This window comes from Theropithecus gelada, chromosome 2 (genome assembly GCF_003255815.1).
Source record: "Theropithecus gelada isolate Dixy chromosome 2, Tgel_1.0, whole genome shotgun sequence".
Taxonomy (NCBI): domain Eukaryota; kingdom Metazoa; phylum Chordata; class Mammalia; order Primates; family Cercopithecidae; genus Theropithecus; species Theropithecus gelada.
This window is the reverse complement of record NC_037669.1, coordinates 49964919-49983979: the sequence shown is the minus strand read 5'-3', so window position 1 is coordinate 49983979 and position 19061 is coordinate 49964919. Positions and strand designations below refer to the sequence as shown.

General features: G+C 49.1%; 1 protein-coding gene across 2 annotated transcripts in view; it reads left to right on the top strand.

Annotated features, from left to right (window-relative positions):
- Positions 1-19061, top strand: part of FGD5 (FYVE, RhoGEF and PH domain containing 5) — a 116411-nt gene that overhangs the window by 42739 nt on the left and 54611 nt on the right. For both annotated transcript variants that reach the window (XM_025375710.1, XM_025375709.1), the window contains exons 2-4: positions 2-134; positions 18187-18245; positions 18357-18387. In XM_025375710.1, the coding sequence (XP_025231495.1) occupies positions 2-134; positions 18187-18245; positions 18357-18387 (223 nt within the window). The remainder of the gene's footprint in view (position 1; positions 135-18186; positions 18246-18356; positions 18388-19061) is intronic.

The following is a 19061-nucleotide window of genomic DNA, read 5'->3' as shown; positions in this document are numbered from 1 at the left end:
GCGCCTACACAGAGCCCTACAAAGTCTGTCCCATCTCGTCGGCAGCCCCCAAAGAGGACCTCACGTCGGATGAAGAGCAGAGAAGCTCAGAGGAGGAGGACAGTGCTTCAAGAGACCCCAGCCTCACCCACAAGGTAGGGCACCCCACAGGTAGGCCGTGGGCATCAGAGACGTGAAGGTGGACAGATGGTTGTAACAGATCTGCTCCTTCCCTTGGTGCGGAGGGAGCTGTTTGCAGTCAGCTGGGCCCAGCTGGATGCAGGGGCTGAGACACTCAGCATCAGGGCTCTAGGAACCATCGCCTTCTGGGGGCCTGCCTCGGTGATGCAAGGGCAACTGCTCCTGCCAGTATCCACTGGAGTCTGATGAAGTTTGGGGCTTTCTGGAGCCTTTATAGATGATGTGGAATAGAGCTTTCTGATTTGAATGAAGACCAGCCTAGCTTCTAATGACCTCAGACACCCTGGGCCTCAGTTTCCTCATCTGTGAAGTGAAAATCATGAGGGTGAGATGTGTTAAAGGCTATAAGGGAATTTTGTGAGCTGAAAGCAGTTTTAGATGAAAGCTGGTTTCCCTGGCCCTGCAGCAGTGCTGTGAGGGGATGGAGTTGCTGGAGGGAGGTTGTTGTCTAGAGGCTGATGGTGAGCTGGGGGCCACGTCACAGTGAAGACCCAGACCTCATTGCTGGGCACGAGTGCATCAGTGCTGATGGGGGTAATATATGCTGTCTATTGGACACTCATGGTGAGCTGGCCTTCACCCACTCACTGACAAAGTCCCAACCCTTCCATACACCCCTTCTCAGAGTCATGAATCCCTTCCCACAATGTACATTTGCAGAAACGGGTAGAGGTGAAGAACCGGCCTAGGGCGTGTGGCTGGTCGGTGGCATCCCAGGAAAGATCACTGGGTGATATGGGGCTCAGGCATTTGTTCTGCAGGGAATGTGACCACTGCAGGAAATGGGCTAGGAAGAGTGAAATGCCCCCACCCACCCCACCCGTCTTCCAGGCCATGCCTGCGTGTTGAGAGGTGACTGGAGAGGCAGAGAGTGAAGTGTCCCCTTTCCCCACTTCCCAACAGACCTCTGCACCTTTTTCTGCACCTGCCTCCCATACCTCATCATCCTCCCCTTTCAAGCCTAGGTTAGCTTTGCCACATTGATGAAAGACCATTGCAAGTGGATGCACTCAGTAAACGGGCCTGACACTTAGCAAGCACTGGCCAAATGAGGGTGTCTCGTTTTCTTTCCACAAAGGTGATTTCTTTTAAAAACCCACTGATCTCTCTGGACTGTGTTTTCATAAGGTTACCTACCAAGTGCTACAGGAGCCCTGAAGAGAGTTAGTCCCCTCTTCTCTCCTGCCTCTTCCACCACAGTCCCTTCTCCCTCCAGTGGCTCCTTCACACCCTGCCCGTCCCCTCTCACTCGTCTCTCTGCTGCCTCATCCTTTCTAGGTACTGAGCCATGTGTCTGTCTCTTTCCTGAGGTTGTCCATGTTTGTCATCTCTTTGACTCCTACAACAACTTCAAAGTTGGCACCATTATCCCTGTTTTACAGTTGAGGACACAGAGGTTCTGAGAGGTTAAGTAACTTGCCCAAGGCCACACAGCTTGTGAATGAAGGGGTCAGGTCTCAAGCACAGCTCTGGCTGGCTCCAAGTCTAGTGTTGTCTATCACTGCAGGCCTTCTCTGACCTCTCCACTCTTCCTCCTCTCCCAAGAAGGAATATTGTCTCCTTGTGGAGAAGGGAGGAGAGCCTTGAGTTAATGGTGCCCGTTTAAAGATGATTTTGGCTTTTCTGGGCATCCCTGAGGTCATGGAATCTGGGAGCAGAGATAGTTGCCATCAGAGATTTGGTCCCCACCCTGAAACCAGGAATCTGGTACTGGCCACGAGAATGCTGGAGGGCTGATGGAGCAGTGGAGCCCACCATGTGCAACTCTCTGTACCTCAGAGCCCCCCCGCTTGTGATGTACCCCACTACAGTCACTGAGTTCTCTGTTAAACCCTCATCTGGGACCCCCCACATCTCTTCTTCTGGCTGTGTCACTGCAGGCCAGTCATTCCCCATCTCTGAAAGAGGGCACTAATAGTAACTGCAGGGCTGTGGGAGGGTTGAATGGGAGCACAAATGTGAGAGTGTTGGCCATGCAATAGGGGTGTAATAATTATCTATTGTTTCTGAATCCTAGAGACAGAGGTTGAGTATGGGAGGAGAGGGCCTGTCCTGCTCAGGACCATTCTAAAGGTGTGAATTCGTGCAATTCTGGGGCCCTGGACATTGGCTGTTACCCAGGATCTGGTCTCCTGGACACTGCTTGGACACTGCCAGGAATAAGGAGCTGGCAAGTGGTAGAGCAGCCTAGGGACTAAGAAGTTCAGACTCAGCTTTGACCCTTGCTGGCTGAGTAACTTGGGCAACTTCCTCACCACTCTGCTCCTAGGTTTCCCCATCTGTAAGGTTGGGATAGTAGTAATAGTACCTGCTTCAGAATAGTTATGAAGGTAAATAAGTCTAAGGAGACCTAGAACAATGCCTGCCACTCAGTAAAAGAGCATACAAAGGTCAGAGCTTTTGATTGAGACTGGGAGCCTGAACAGGGAAGCAACCTGCCCAAGTTCAACCGCGACTCAGCAGTGACACGCTGGGGTCAGGAGGCTGAGGCAGCCCTGCCTTGGACAGGGGTCCTTCATGTGTCCTGCGGGGGCCAGAGCTAGGCAGAGCCTGTGGCCAGCCAGAGCAGGGTCAGGGTCAGAGGCAGGAGCATCCAGTCATCCCAAGAGCAGGGAGGGGGTGTGTGAGTCTAGGCTCGTCTTTCCAGCAGGTCAGTTCACTCTCCGGAGTCCAGACTTCTCATCTGCCATAGGATTGGACATCCCTGCCCCCCTCTTATGAGGCTTGCATTATATATACCAGAGTTGAAGTTAAAACCTACACTTTCATTGCACAAGGCATGGTCTACCATGGAACATGTAAATCACTGCAGTTCCCTTGAACTCTCATTCCTAGTCCCCATTCACTTAAACACACAGTGTATTGTTTTGTGGATTTGTTATTTTTACATATATGATATCAAACTATAAGTTACCTGGAGTAACTTAGTTGGGTTCCTTCAGTAATACCCCAGAGATATTCCCACATTGATACATAGAGTTCTGAGTTAAATGTTTTTATGGCTACGTAGTATTCCATTTTCCAGATATGCTATGGTTTATTTAGCCATCTCCTCGCTGCAGTATGCTTACAGTGTTTCTAGTTCCATCAGCACTGCAGTGAACTTGTTCACACACCTCCTTATGCACATAAAAGATTTTCTGGAGGGTAGATCCCAGAAGGCAATCAATGGACCAGAGAGCAGGCACATTTTAAATCTCCATATCCACTGCCATGTAGCCCCCAAAAGGCTGTGACAGCAGACTCCCTGGCCGCCCTTGGTGCCCAGAGCTCCCCAACCATGGAACTACGGTGGAGATGGGAAGGGAGGTTTCCCGAGTGAGTGACCTTCTCCACCTCTTTTCTGCAGGAGGATTTTTGGTAGGGTGGGGGTGGGGAGAAGGGTCGTGTCTCCATCCTCATTTGTCCTCCACTGTGGCTGAGAATTCAGTTTCTCTAAAAGGCAAAGACCTCTCATCTCCATGCCCTAGTCACATTGTGTGGGATACGGGAGCAAGATTTTCTGTCTCCACCACCTCAGAAGAGCAGACCAGGGAAGGTGTGAGTGAGGAGTGGTCACCCTGTGGGCCCCAGGAGGTGTGTTTGGGGGTGCAGTGGTGAGCCCTACCCTTCCTGGATGTTTTGGAGTAGCCAAGTCATGATGGGAGAGGTTTTGGGAGCAGGATAGGAGGCTGAGCTCCACTGGTCCATCCACATGTCTGACCTCTCCTCGCTTCCACTCATAGACACACAAAGGCTGTAGGTGAAAGGAAAGAGGGAGGGAGAGAAGGAAACCAAGAAAGACTTAAAAATAGCTCTCCTGATGAAAGGAGACATTCAAAGACTCGCTGGCATGTTGGCCCTCCCTGACAGTGAGCCTAGTGGGGCCTTTTCAGGCTAAACACCAGCTCTGCAAGACCAGCCCAGCAGCCAGCAGCCCCTCCCAGGGACCCCCTCCCTCACCTGAGTCTCATGGCCACATTTGTTTCCCAGTTTGGCCTGTCTCTGGAACAGACCCTTCCCGTCATCACACCCTCTGTGGCAGGTCTGCTCCTGCCCAGCCAGGCCCACATGCCCAGAGCTCTGCTCTTGCCGGGCCGGCGGACCAGTGTCCCTGGTCTTTGACCTTATAGCCTTGCCTTGACCATCTGCCTCCAATTGAAGGGTCCACCTGAACCCTGGTTGTTGCCATTGGACCAGTCCCCAGCTGGGGTTAAACACCACCATGCACTTTCTCTGTGCTGTGGACTTCTAGACCTAGATGCATAGCTGCACGCTGGCTCCACTGCAAATGCTTGCTTCTCCTGGGCCCCGGGGAAGGGCCTCTGAACCACAGCCTGTTTGTTCTTCCCACTCCCAGAAAACAATACTCATCTAGTGAACATGAACTTTCTCCACTGTCTGCCTCTCTACTGTCTGTATCTTCACTTGGTTACTCCCAGTCCCTCCTCTTCTTCCACAGAAACTTATTTATTCAGTAAGTATGTACTGAGCATCTACTCTGTGCCTGGCTCATTGTCAGGAAAGACCAACATGCAAGCACCCTTTCAAGGGCTGAAGATACAGCAGTGACAAGTCAGACCAGTCCCTGCCTGCCCTGTTGGAGTTTCATATTCTAGGGAAGGGGATGGAAGGTAAACCAGAAAACTCCTAAGATGGGATTAGGTGGTAACAAGTGCTATAAAAAACAAACTTGCGGCCAGGCATGGTGGCTCACGCCTGTAATCCCAGCACTTTGGGAGGCCGAGGTGGGCAGATCATGAAGTCAGGAGATCGAGACCATCCTGGCTCACATGGTCAAACCCCGTCTCTACTAAAAATACAAAAAATTAGTTGGGCGTGGTGGCACCTGTCTCTAGTCCCAGCTACTTCGGAGGCTAAGGCAGGAGAATTGCTTGAACCCAGGAGGCAGAGGTTGCAATGAGCCAAGATGGTGCCACTGCACTCCAACCTGGGCAGTAGAGCAAGACTCTGTCTTAAGACAACAACAGCAACAAAACAAACAAAAAACAACAACAAAAAACTGGCTATGGTCATGGGGAACAGAGCTCCTGGGATTGGGGGTGAAGGCATCTTAGACACAGCATGCCTTAATTTTTCCATTTTTAAAAAATTGTGGGAAAATACACATAACATAAAATCCTCCATTGTAACCATTTTTAATTATGCAGTGCAGTGGCATGAAGCACATTACGTTGCCATACAGCCATCACCACCATTCCTTTCCAGAGCTTTTTCCTCTTCCCAGACTGAAACTCTGCCCCCTTTAGACACTGACTCCCCATACCTCCTCCCCTATCCCCTGGCAGCCACCATTCCACTTTCCATCTCTATGAGTTCAGTTACTCTAGGGACTTCACATGTGTGGAATCCTACAGTATTCGTTCTTTTGTGAGTGGCTTATTCAATTAGCATAATGTCCTCAAGGTTCATCTTCTCTGTAGTAGGGGTTGGAATTCCTTCCCCTTTAACACTGAGTTTGATTCCATCGTATGGGTGGACCACATTTTGTTTGCACATTCATTCGTTGACAGATGTGTGGGTTGCTTTCACCTCTTGGCTGTTATGAACGGTACTGCTGTGAATGTGGGTGCACAGATCTCTCCAAGACCCTGCTTTCAGTTGTTGTAAGTATATGCCCCGAAGTGGGATTGCTGGATCATATGGCGATTCTGTGTTTAGTTTTTTGAGGAACCGCCATATAGTTTTCCACAGCAGCCGCACCCTGTTACGTTCCTGCCAATAGTGCAGAAGGGTTCCAGTTCCCAGGGAGGGGTTCTTGGATGAAGAGGACACATCTGTGCGGGAGCGGAATGGCGTGAGGGAGCCCGCACTGTGAAGCCCTAGGGCAGAGCCTTCCAGGCAAAGGAGAGCAGTGCAGGGGCAGGAGGGCGGGGATGAGTCTGTGAGCCAGAGCCTAGGAGGTCATTGTGGCTGGAGCGAGATGAGGTTGGGTAAAGAAGGGGGAGCGGGGGCTGGAGAGATTCGTCGGGTCTTCCCTCAGGCCATGGCCATATTGAAGCCTCCCCAACTACTCCACCTCCCTTACTGCTGTCACTGGTGCTGCACAACCCTCCTGACATCCAGGAGCCAGACCCCCTTCTGCCGTTTCAGACCCCTCTTACACAAGCCCTGAGCCTCAGCCCTGGTGGCCTCACCTCTTTGGGAACATCCTCTTCCCTGGGCTTCCCTGACAGTCCTCTCCTGGTTCTCCTTCGTTTCTGACCGCGCAACTGTGTCGACTCCGCTGTCTTAGGCATTTCCCAAGGCTCCACCGCCCCCAGCCCCCAGCCCTCATTCTGTGCCCTCTTCACCAGCAGCCCGTTCCAGCCATGGCCAGCCCTACGCAGGTGGCATCCCAGAGTGCACCATCTGGCCTGACCCCAGACTGGAGCTTCTTGGTGCCCTTTAGGGACCTTCTTGGAAGCCCCACAGATGCCTCAAACTCAACACATCCCATACCGACTTCATCCTCTTCCCATCCCCGGCCTGCCTGCTTCCTGTGTTTGCTATTTGGATGTTAGCACGAGATGTGGAAGATCTGAATTCCTGACATGTCATCTTCTTATTGCCATATCTTAATCACAGATCAAAGAAAATTCAGTGGACACCTAGTTCTTCGACCACACATCATGCAAGATATAAAACGAGTTCTGTCTGCTCTTTAAACCCACCTCGGACCCTTTGCCCTTGGAGTGTTTTTTTTTTTTATTTTGTGGTTTTTTTTAAATTATACTTTAAGTTCTAGGGCACATGTGCACAACGTGCAGGTTTGTTACATATATATACTTGTGCCATGTTGGTGTGCTGCACCCATCAACTCGTCAGCACCCATCAACTCGTCATTTACATCAGGTATAACTCCCAATGCCATCCCTCCCCCGTCCCCACTCCCCATAATAGGCCCTAGTGTGTAATGTTCCGTTTCCAGAGTCCAAGTGATCTCATCGTTCAATTCCCACCTATGAGTGAGAACATGCGATGTTTGGTTTTCTGTTCTTGCGATAGTTTGCTGAGAATGATGGTTTCCAGCTGCATCCATATCCCTACAAAGGACACGAACTCATCCTTTTTTATGGCTGCATAGTATTCCATGGTGTATATGTGCCACATTTTCTTAATCCAGTCTGTCACTGATGGACATTTAGGTTGATTCCAAGTCTTTGCTATTGTGAATAGTGCTGCAATAAACATACGTGTGCATGTGTCTTTATAGCAGCATGATTTATAATCCTTTGGGTATATACCCAGTAATGGGATGGCTGGGTCAAATGGTATTTCTAGTTCTAGATCCTTGAGGAATCGCCATACTGTTTTCCACAATGGTTGAACCAGTTTACAATCCCACCAACAGTGTAAAAGTGTTCCTGTTTCTCCACATCCTCTCCAGCACCTGTTGTTTCCTGACTTTTTAATGATTGCCATTCTAACTGGTGTGAGATGGTATCTCATTGTGGTTTTGGTTTGCATTTCTCTGATGGCCAGTGATGACAAGCATTTTTTCATGTGCCTTTTGGCTGTATGCATGTCTTCTTTTGAGAAATGTCTATTCATATCCTTTGCCCACTTTTTGATGGGGTTGTTTTTTTCTCGTAAATTTGTTTGAGTTCTTTGTAGGTTCTGGATGTTTGCCGTTTGTCAGATGAGTAGATTGCAAAAATTTTCTCCCATTCTGTAGGCTGCATGTTCACTCCGATGGTAATTTCTTTTGCTGTGCAGAAGCTCTTTAGTTTAATTAGATCCCATTTGTCAGTTATGGCTTTTGTTGCCATTGCTTTTGGTGTTTTAGACATGAAGTCCTTGCCCATGCGTATGTCCTGAATGATATTACCTAGGTTTTCTTCTAGGGTTTTTATGGTTTTAGGTCAAACATTTAAGTCTTCAATCCATCTTGAATTAATTTTCATATAAGGATTAAGGAAAGGATCCAGTTTCAGCTTTCTACTTATGGCTAGCCAATTTTCCCAGCACCATTTATTAAATAGGGAATCCTTTCCCCATTTCTTGTTTTTGTCAGGTTTGTCAAAGATCAGATGGCTGTAGATGTGTGGTATTATTTCTGAGGGCTCTGTTCTGTTCCATTGGTCTATATCTCTGTTTTGGTACCAGTACCATGCTGTTTTGGTTACTGTTGCCTTGTAGTACAGTTTGAAGTCAGGTAGCGTGATACCTCCAGCCTTGTTCTTTTGGCTTAGGATTGTCTTGGCAATGCGGGGTCTTTTTTGGTTCCATATGAACTTTAAAGCAGTTTTTTCCAGTTCTATGAAGAAAGTCATTGGTAGCTTAATGGGGATGGCATTGAATCTATAGATTACCTTGGGAAGTATGGCCATTTTCACGATATTGATTCTTCCTATCCATGAGCATGGTATGTTCTTCCATTTGTTTGTGTCCTCTTTTATTTCACTGAGCAGTGGTTTGTAGTTCTCCTTGAAGAGGTCCTTTACATCCCTTGGAAGTTGGATTCCTAGCCCTTGGAGTTTCCTCCACCAGAAATGCGCTCCCTGCCCTGTGGCTGGCTACAGGTCTCAATTTGAATGTCACCTCCTCAGAGAGGGCTCCTAGATCTTCTTCCATGCTCTGTCACAGCATTCCTGGCTATTTCCTTATGCTGTAGTCTTGTTCTTTATTTCTCTGTTTTCTTGCACATTGTTTGCCTTTCCCTGGCAGTCGTTCCAGGAGGGCAGACGCTGTGTTTATCCTGTTCATGGGTGTGTCCTTGCTGCCTAGTACATTAAGATGTAGTCAATGAATATCTTCAAATAAGTTAATAAGCAAATGAATACATTAGAACCAGTTTCTGCATTTACATAAGAAAAACAAACTCAAATGCCTGACAGTTTAATAAAATGAAAACACTTGTTTGGCCCTGTGTAACTTACTCTGCACAGTGAGTGGCAGAGCTGGGAGTCCAACCTGCATCTTTAATATTCCTTTTGCTTCACCCTGGCTCCCCCGTAGCCATGCAGAGAGTACTGCATTTCAGTACAGTAACACAAGAGACGTTGTAAGGCAGGTGGCAGAGGAGGGAGAGGGAGGCAGACACAACTCAGAGGGGATGGGAGAGAAGAGGGGCTCCAAGGTTCTGGAAGGCATCCTGGGTACATGTATGTCTCACACGCCTTGCTGAGGGCCTTGGGGTGATTGAAGGCAGCCAGGGCCAAAGGGCTGGGCAGGTTAGGATCCCCTGGCCCTGGGAGAGCTTGTTCTGTGGCTGAGTTTCCTCTCTGTTAAGTCTCAGACATGCCTTTTGCCCTAGTGTTTGGGATGTGGGCCACAGGTGATACTCAGTCTTGCTTTCTCCTTCCTGACTTGGTGGTGGTCACTGTCTCTCTCTCAATGGCCTATGGCCAAAGTGCCATTTGTGGACCAACAGCACCCTAGCACCTTGGGGATCATTAGAAACACAGCATCCCAGGTCCCACCCCAGACTTGCCGAACCCAGATCTGCCTGTTGACAAGATCCTCAGTGACTCGTGTGTGCTCACTGAAGTCTGAACTCTGGTCTATGTGCAACAATCACCCAGTCTATGTGGAGCACTCGCGGTGCCCTTGGCTCTGGGAGATGCCACAGAAGAAGCTAATGGGGTCCCAGCTTTGGGGAACTTACAGTTGAGTTGGAGAATGAAAAAGCAATTCACGTGATGATCTTTACACTTTATATTCATATTTTATGTACTTCTCTGAATGTTGTATGTCACACTTTTAAAAAATAAACCAAGGTTGCACATGAGATGGAAAGATTATGGAATTTAACTGAAAAATGACAAGATCTATAAATCTGGAGAAGAGACTATTTCTTATAAAGGTTTACAGCCTAAAAGGTGGCTGTTCTCTTGGGCTGGGAAGTGAGCCTCTGGCTAAAGCCTTTAGCAGCTTCTCAAAGCAGATACTCAAAGTACCTGCCTTGAGGGAGGGAGGGATAAGACAGGAATTTATGCTGCAGGGGTTGGACAAGTTTACATATTCATCAAGTTATAGGAGGAGCTGTGGATATTCATAAAAGAAGGCAGTGTGTACGTGTGATAAGCAAGCATGCTTGTTGCATGTGTCCCATGTTCACCTTGGGGTGGAGATTTAACGTTTGAATGTATTACAGTTAGGCCTTATATGTCAAAAGACAAAGCAGGGGCAGCATGAAGGCACTCAGTGCACAGCCTTCTCAAACCAGCCAGAGCCAGTCCGTGGTCGGTGGTCTCTCATTGGGAGAAAGTCATAGAAGTCAGTCTCTTGTCCAATCAGAGCTGTAGCTTGGCTGGCAGAACAGGGGGCTTAGTTAGTCAGTGTCTGATGGTGGAAGAGCTGCAATTGTTTCAACATTGCCTATCTTGAGGCCAGTGCTTGTTTAGCTGCTGGTGAAAAAGAAAAACCTTATGGCAATGAGAACAGAGTTAAGTGTGGGGTGTGTGGCTTAACCCTTGCCTGGCACAACCCTAGGTCTTGTTATAATTTGGTATCTTATTGCCACAGAGTCCATTCTGTCAGTCTTGTGATCTCTATTTTAACATTAGTGCTGGTCAGATGTTGTGTCTAAACTGAAAGAGGGAAGGAGTATAATGATGCGTGTCTAATCTCCCATCATGTCATGACTGGGAACTCAGTCTTTAAGGTTTTTCTGGGGTTCCCTTGGTCAAGAAGGGGCTTGTTCAGTCAGTTGAGGAGTTTAGGATTTTATTTTTAGGTCTCAGGGGCAACCCCCATACCCAGCTGTGTGAACTAAACCATGAGCAGTGGAAGGGTTCTCTGTTGTAAGAGAGCAGTCAGGAAGGCTTCCAGGAGGTGATGAGGCCTGAGTGCTCCTTGCAAGAGAGCAGGATGTAGTTAAATAGAAAGGAGGAGGAAAGTTTATAGGAGGCAAGAACAGATGGGACGAAGGCATAGAATGCAGCCATTAGCTGGCTGTTTGAGGTCATGGCTGGACCTTTCTGGAATTAAGTGAGATGAGGAGGGCTGTGTCTTGTTTGAGCCAGCACTGGCCCTTTCCTGCCATCAGACATGGGGAGCTGCTAATCACAATCACAGCCGCTCTCTTAGGATTCCAAAAGGTGAGAGAGCTGAAAGAAGCATTTAGAGACCACTGTTTCTTTTCACTGTGGCAAGAATGTTTAATGTAAGAGCTACACTTTTTTGTTGTTGTTGTTGTTGAGGCAGCTCTGTCACCCAGGCTGGAGTGCAGTGGCACGATCTCAGCTCACTGCAATCTCCGCCTCCCAGGTTCAAGAGATTCTCCTGCCTCAGCCTCCCAAGTAGCTGGGACTACAGGCGCACGCCACCATGCCCGGCTAATTTTTATATTTTTAGTAGAGATGGGGTTTCACCGTATTTGTCAGGCTGGTCTTGAACTCCTGACCTCAGGTGATCCACCTGCCTTGGCCTCCCAAAGTGGTGGAATTACAGGTGTGAGCCACCGCACCCGGCCAGATCTACACTCTTAATGCCCGTCCTTGGGTGAGTGAATAAGGAAAATGTGGTCTGTATATACAATGGAATATTATTCAGCCATAAAAAGGAAGGGAATTCTGCCATTTGCAACAATGTGAATGAACTTGGAGGGCTTGATGCTAAATGAAAGAAGCCAGTCACAGATGGACAAATACTGCATGATTCCACTTACATGAGGTGTCTAAAATATAGGTCCAGGCATGGTGGCTCATTCCTGTGTTCCCAGCACTTTGGGAGGCCAAGGCAGGAGGTTCGCTTGAGGCCAAGAGTTGGAGACCAGCCTGGGCAACACAGTGAGACCTCATCTCTAAAAAAAATAAAAAAATTAGCTGGGTGTGATGGCGTGCATGCCTGTGGTCCCAGCTACTCAGGAGGCTGAGGCTGAAGGATCACTTGAGCCCAGGTGCCACTGCACTCCAGCCTGGGTGATGGAATGAGATCGCTAAGTCTCTAAAAAATAAAATAGCCTTATTCACAGAAGCAAGGAGTAGAGTAGTGGTTGCTGGGGGTGGAGGGAGGGAGAGGTGGCGAGCTACTGTTCAACGAAGTTTCAGTGATAGAGGAGCTCACTGGAAGGAAAACTGAAGCTTGTCACTTGTTCCTTGCTCAGGGCTATTCAGCAGGTTGGAGGCCAAGTCAGGAGTAGAAGTCAGGCCTCCTGATTCCTCATTCAGGGTGTTCCAAGATAGCATGCTGCTTCTGCAAATTTGTTACAGACTATAGCCAGAACCAAAGATCTCTCCAAAATTAAAGGTCTTTTAAGTAGCTGAGCCAAACCCACACTCACACCAGCCTGACTTCAGGAACTGGACTAGTCAGCATGATCTGGAAACTGACCAGCTGGTCCTGGGGAAGCCAGGGGGCTGCTGTTCGGTCCATCCTTCTCCCCTCGCTTGTCCTGGCAAGCACTCACTGTCCTCTGCCTCCTCTTCCTACTGTGCTGCCACCAGGAACACAGGTGACAGCTGGGATAAAGAGTGAGCCACCTCTCCCTGAGTCCTTGCCTCTGAGTTTTCCAGCAGTTGTTGAAGGCTGTGCTGGAAACCCCGACCTATGTTCTCTGCCTGCCCCGGTGATCCCCAGGGGACTTGGAGTCTGTGTTCTCCTGGAGCCTAATGCCCCATGTATCTGGGTTTCTGACCACTCTCCCATCTCCAGATGTGACTTCAGAATACTCCAGCAGGCCCCTTCCTGGGACCCTCAACACGTGGAAGACTCACAAGGAAAATTTCCCCAGGGCTTGAAACAGCCATAGAAGATGGCCCCTTCCTTGTGTGCGGATGTGGGTTATTTTAGGGGGGCTGTGTGGCAGAGGAGGCTGGTGCATACAGGGCATCGGGGGCACCTCAGGTGTAGCCTGTAACCTAGAGATGTTTATTGAGGCTATGTGGGGATTCTGGGCATGGGAAAACTGTGTGAGCCAAATTCACCCAGAGGTAGGAAAAAATAGAGTAGGCTTAAGGGATCACCTGGAGCTCCATGAGGCATGGAGGAGTGGTGGAGGGGACTGGGAACAGCCCTGGGCTGAGCCACAGGGGCCCCTTTCTGTAAGTGCTGGGAGCCTCTGCAGCCACTCAAGGATGCAGGTGATGGAAGAAGGAGGCTGTGGGAATGGCTAGGAGGCTGGAGCTCAGAGTGAGTGAGAGAGAGGTCAGTCAAGGGTGCAGGGAGGGTCGGAGCTTGGTTCCAAGATGAAAGGTGGGAAGCCTGGACTTCAGAGGCAGAACAGTGTGGAGTGTGGGTGAGGCCCAGGCTGGAAGGAGTGGAGGGAGACACTGCTGAGAGACATCTGAGGAGGAGGTCTCAAGGAGGTGAGCACAGGGCATTCAGATTGGAGTGCTCAGTGACTGCAGGTGTGGGGGGACAGGTGTGAACTGATGGGGGCGTGTGCTGAGCCAGACACAGAGGCCTTGGGGGCATGGAGCTTGGCAAAGGACTGGCAGAGACCAGTGAAAGAAAGAGGTGGGTGTTAACATCAGCCCACACCATCTTAAAGGTCGAGCAGGTGTGGACCCAGGAGGCCTGTACACAGAGAGGGGAGGCAACGAGACAGGCATCTTGAGGTTGTTCCTTACTCTCCCACAGGTAGGACATTGTGGGGAAGGATTGTGTGAACCCTGTGCGTACTTGGGGACCATCCTGAGGGACAGGCCAAAAGGCCTGGGGTTCTCTGGCCCCTATAATAATACAGTTATGCTAATGCCTCACTTCCCTGTAGCTTTTTACTGATTACAAAGAGCTTTGCCATCCACAACCCTTTGCTGTCTTTGTGTGACAACCTCTGAAACAGTGGTTCTCAAAAGTTTTTGGTCTCAGACCCACCTCCCCTCTTAAAAATGATTGAGGGCCCCAAAGAGTTTTTATTTCTATGAATCACATATCTTCAATGTTTACCACATTAGAAAGTAAATCAGAAAATTCTAAAACATTTTTTAATACATTTTAAGATAACAAACCCATTACATGTTAATACAAGTAGCACTTGTATGCCAAAAAAAAACAAAAACAAAACAAAACAAAACAAAACAAAACAACCCAACAACCCTAGTTTCTAAAACAATCAAGAAAAAACAGAGAGAAGAGTGGCATTTTTACATTTTTACAAATACTAATGTCTGGCTGAACAGAAGGTAGCTGGATTCACCTGTCCACTTGCCCACCCAGTGGGTTGGAATTGTTTTGGTTGACTTAAATGAATAATATCCAGGCTCACACAGATGTGTAGTTGGAAAAGGGAGGACCTTACAGACCCTCAGAGGTTCTCAGACTGTATTTTGGGAACTGATGTCTTAGAAGGAGGCTGAGCACTCAGTTTTACAGTTGGAAAAACTAAAGCATGGAGACAGAGGACCAGGATTCCTGACTCTTTGTGTGACCCACTGTCTAACACTGAGGTTCCCTGGAGGAAGAACTACCCCTCCCAACCTGCCTGGGTCCCAGAATACCCAAATGTTGAACCAGCTGGTTTGCTGGGGACCAGGGAGAAGGCCGGTGGCCCTGGGGACAGCCTCAGGCAGGGGCAGGTGGCCTGATGTTAACACCCAGAGCTTCACCCTGAGAAATGCCATAGCAATAGCATGGGCCTTGGCACCCCCAACCCCCACGCTCCTGGGAGGAGCCCTGTTCCCAGAAGCCTGTCCCTGGACGCTGCCGTCAGCCTCGGAGTTCATTTCCTGGTTAAACAAACATCTATATTAAATGGCCCAGTTGGGCAACGCCCAGAAGCAGTTTCTGCGTGCCTTGGGCACACAGCCTGCCAGGCCTCCCCGTTAGCTGCCTGGCGAAGACACATCCATCATCCCAGAGTCACTGAAGCAGGACTGCCCCGTGCATCCCACCCAGAGTCTGCACGTCTGGCAGGAGGGGCTGGGTGGGACGTGCAGAGGGGCCCGTGTCTGGACCCTACCAAAAGCCTGTCCTCGACAGCTTGGAGATTGTAACAGTGGTAATGATGGCAACTCCAGAAGTTTGGGTATGGTGTGACGGCTGCCATCCATCATGTCATCTCATCCTGGCAGGGTAGGAATGCTCACCTGTTTGCCAGATGAGGAAACGGAGGCATCCGAGAGGGACTCGCCAACAGCCACACAGCCACCCATGGCCTTGTTTGGGGGAGGATCCAGGCATCTTGATTTCCAGCAGAGTTGTCTTTGTGCCATTGTGGCCACATTCTGAGGATCCGGAGTGAGGAAGGCTGAGTGCAGAGGGGCGAGCCCAGGTTGCTCTGGTGCGTGTCTGCTTGATGAAAAGCACAGCAGGATAAAGATGGGGCAGGGGTGCTTAACCAGGGGTGACGTTTTGCAGCACCCCAAGCCCTAGGACATTTGGCAGTGTCTAAAGACATTTTTGGTTGTCACAGTGGGGGATGAGGGAGTGGAGGCTCCTATTGTTATCCAGTGGGTAGAAGCCAGGGATGCTGTTAGTTGTCCTGTAATACATAAGAACAGCTTCTACAGCAAAAACTATTCTTCAAAATGTCAACAGTCCAAGATGGAGAAACCCCAGGGTGGAAAATGATTTGGGGTGTTCTTTAGGTCAGGCAGTCATGGGTGATTGTGCTGAGGTTGTGACTTTTGAGCAGAGACCTTAAGAACCAGAAAGTACAAGTGAGAAGATCTGGGGAAGAGCATTGCAAGAAGAGGAAACAGCACGTGCAGAGGCCCTGAGTCAGAAACGCATCCTCAAGAAGCCAGTGTGTGAGACCGGGTTGGTTATTCTCTACCAGATCTCAGCGAAAACACTGAGGCTCAGAGATAGGGACTCACCAGAGGTCATACCGTGAAACAGTGCTGGAGCTGAGTTTGAAATGGATATGATTAATTCCAGAGTCCATTTGCTTTCCACTCTCTCTGCTGCTACTGTCAGAGGAGTGGCCCAGCCTTCATTTTGCAGTTAAGGCCTTTCCCCTACTTGACTCTAATTTTTTTTTTTCTTATTCTATCGCTGGTTACTTGGTTTTGTTTCTGGCACCACCTCGGTGACAAAAACAACAAGGATAATGATGGCCAATAATTTCATAGTGCTTGCCGTGTGCCCGGCACAGTTCCAAGTGTGAGAGATTCTCTATATAGATGCTCATCTGATCCTTATGACATGCATATGTGCTGGATACTATTCTCCTACTGTGGCCATTTCACAGGTAAGAAAATTGAGGCACAGAGAGCTCAATGACTTGTTCAACAAATAAGAGTCAGAGGCAGGAAACTTCCTAGTTCCAAAGCCCATGCCTTTTTTTTTTTTTTTGGAGATGGAGTCTTACTCAGTTGCCCAGGCTGGAGTGCAATGGCACAGTCTCAGCTCACTGCAACCTCTGCCTCCTGAGTTCAAGCGATTCTCCTGCCTCAGCCTCCCGAGTAGCTGGGATTACAGGCGCCTGCCACCATGCCTGGCTAATTCTTTTTGTATTTTTAGTAGAGACGGGGTTTCACTATGTTGGACAGGCTGGTCTCAAACTCTTGACCTCATGATCTACCCGCCTCAGCCTCCCAAAGTGCTGGGATTACAGGCATGAGCCACTGTGCCCGGCCTCAGAACCCATGCTTTTAACCACAACACTATGCAGTGACTTTCTCAGCAGTGATTTTCTCATCGCTAGAGTGGATCACTCACTTGACGAGTGGCTCCTCAAGTTTAGTAACACGCAAGGTTCAGCACAGAAGGGAATTTAGAAGTTAGTTTGTCCACATATGGGGAACTGAGGCTTGACTTTGAAAGTGACTTGTGCAGAATTGTACCAGGAGGCAGGTGTTCCCAGCTGAGTGCCCTCTGCCATGGGCCACCCACAGCCAGCCATGCCTGCACATTCACAGCCTCCCCTGTCAGTTTCATCAGGCCGCCACAGCGTGTCTTTGCATCTCTGGATCTCAGCCACTAGTTGTGTCTGATATCCGGCAGGTTTGGGGCCACCCAGCAGGAGCCTGCTTGTGGCAGAAGGCCCAGACATCTGTCTCAGCCCTGCCCATCCTTCCTGTTTATAGACATAATCTCAGTCTATTTCCAAATCATATAGTTGTGGAAACTGGGGCTCAGATGGGTTAAACAGCTTACCATCTGAGGTCAGCCTGCAGAGTTAGTGCTTCCCAAGGGGAATGAATGTGCACTCACTGACTCACTCTTTCAGCCAACAAAGAACTACTATACGCTAAGCACTGGTCATGCAGAGGTAGAAGTTTCTGGTCCCTGCCCTCCTGGAGAGATGTGATTGTTTCACAGTAATGATAAGTGTCATGAGAGGGGGATGCTCAGAAAGGATACCTAGCCCAGGCCATTGAGTGGGGAGGATCAGGAGAGGCTTCTTGGATGAGGTGCTGCCGTGGCTAAGTTTTACAGGATGACTAGGAGTTAGCCAGGTAGAGGAGGGGGAAAGGACGCTGAGGGAACAGCATGTACAAAAGCAAGAGAAAAGACAGAATTCCTCAGTACGGGGAACCACAGGTTGCTCAGGATTGGTGGGGTCATGAAGTGGGATATAAAGGTCATGCCATCATCATGGCCATTGAGCATTTACTAAATGGCAGGTGCCATGCTGGGCATTAGCTCAACAACCTTCAGAGTTAGGTTCTGTTAAAATCTGCATTTATAGCTGGGCTCAGTGGCTCACGCCTATAATCTCAGCACTTTGGGAGGCCAAGGTGGGCGGATTGCTTGAGCCCAGGAGTTCAATACCAGCCTTGAACTGGTCAATGTAGTGAGACCCTGTCTCTACAAAAAATTTTAAAAATTAGCCAGGTGTGGTGGTGCATACCTATAGTCCCAGCTACTCAGGAGACTGAGGCAGGAGGATCGCTTGAGCCTGAGAGTTCGAGTCTACAGGGAACTGAGATCATGCCACTGCACTCCAGCCTGGGTGATAGAGCAAGACCTTGTCTCAAATAAAATAAATACATTTTTAAAATAAAATAAAATCCACATTTACAGATGAGGAAACTGAGGTGCAGAGAGGTTAAATAAGTTGTTGAAGAACATACAGGTAATGCGTACCAGGAAATGGTCTGAGAAATGCTTGGAACTTGCCTCCAGCAGCATGGTGGCCTCCTAGAAACCACTGATGCCTGTCCCACCTGATTGCTCTCTTTCCTCCCACAGGTGGAAGGACAGTCCAGAGCCCTTGTCATCGCACAGGAACTGCTATCTTCAGAGAAAGCGTGAGTCCCCAAGGAGCTGCCTGTGGCCTTGAGCTTGTAAACAAAACGTCACCCTCCTGGGCTTACACAGGATGGGGATTAATGCAGCCTCAACCCTCTTTCCCTCTGCAGATACGTGGAGATGCTCCAGCACTTACATCTGGTGAGTTAATCATTTTAATTGTCCAAAACTAATTGCCCTTTTAGAAGTCTGTGATATAAGAGGCAGGAAAGCAATGTGGAGACAGAGGTGATTTCCATTAACAAAGGCCTGGCAGCAGGCAGGCACTCACCAAGGCTTTTCAGGGAAGTCCGTCTCCTGATTAATGTGCTTCTGCGGGCAGACAGCGGATACGTCTCCTTGCTCAGGGATGGGGTGCGTGGGGGCATGGGCTGAGGTTTTGGGCAGGATGTTTGAGGTTTCCTTAGCCCTCTTGCTGAGAAAGGCAGGAAGAGGATAGTGAGGTGTTTCTGGGCATTGCTCTGTGTGAGTTTGTGTTTGTGAGTTTGTGTACCTGTATGTGTGTGATGTTTAGGTTCGTATGGAAAAGGTGTCTGCCTGGTGACAGAGCAGCTGGGTATCAAGAGTCTTCCTCAGTCTCCTTAGCATCGGGGTGGTAGTGCCTAAGCTGGTGGTGAGGGTACTCCTTTGGGCTTTCAGAGGAAAGGAGGCCAGACTTGGGGACAGCCTGAACATCAGGCAATGCTCCCCTTCATAACTCACAGGACAGCTCACAGAGTATCCCTTTGCAGTCACCTCAATTCATTTCAGCAGACATTGTTTTGAACTCTTGCTGCATGACAAGAACTGGAGAATGGGAAGACAGATCAGACAGG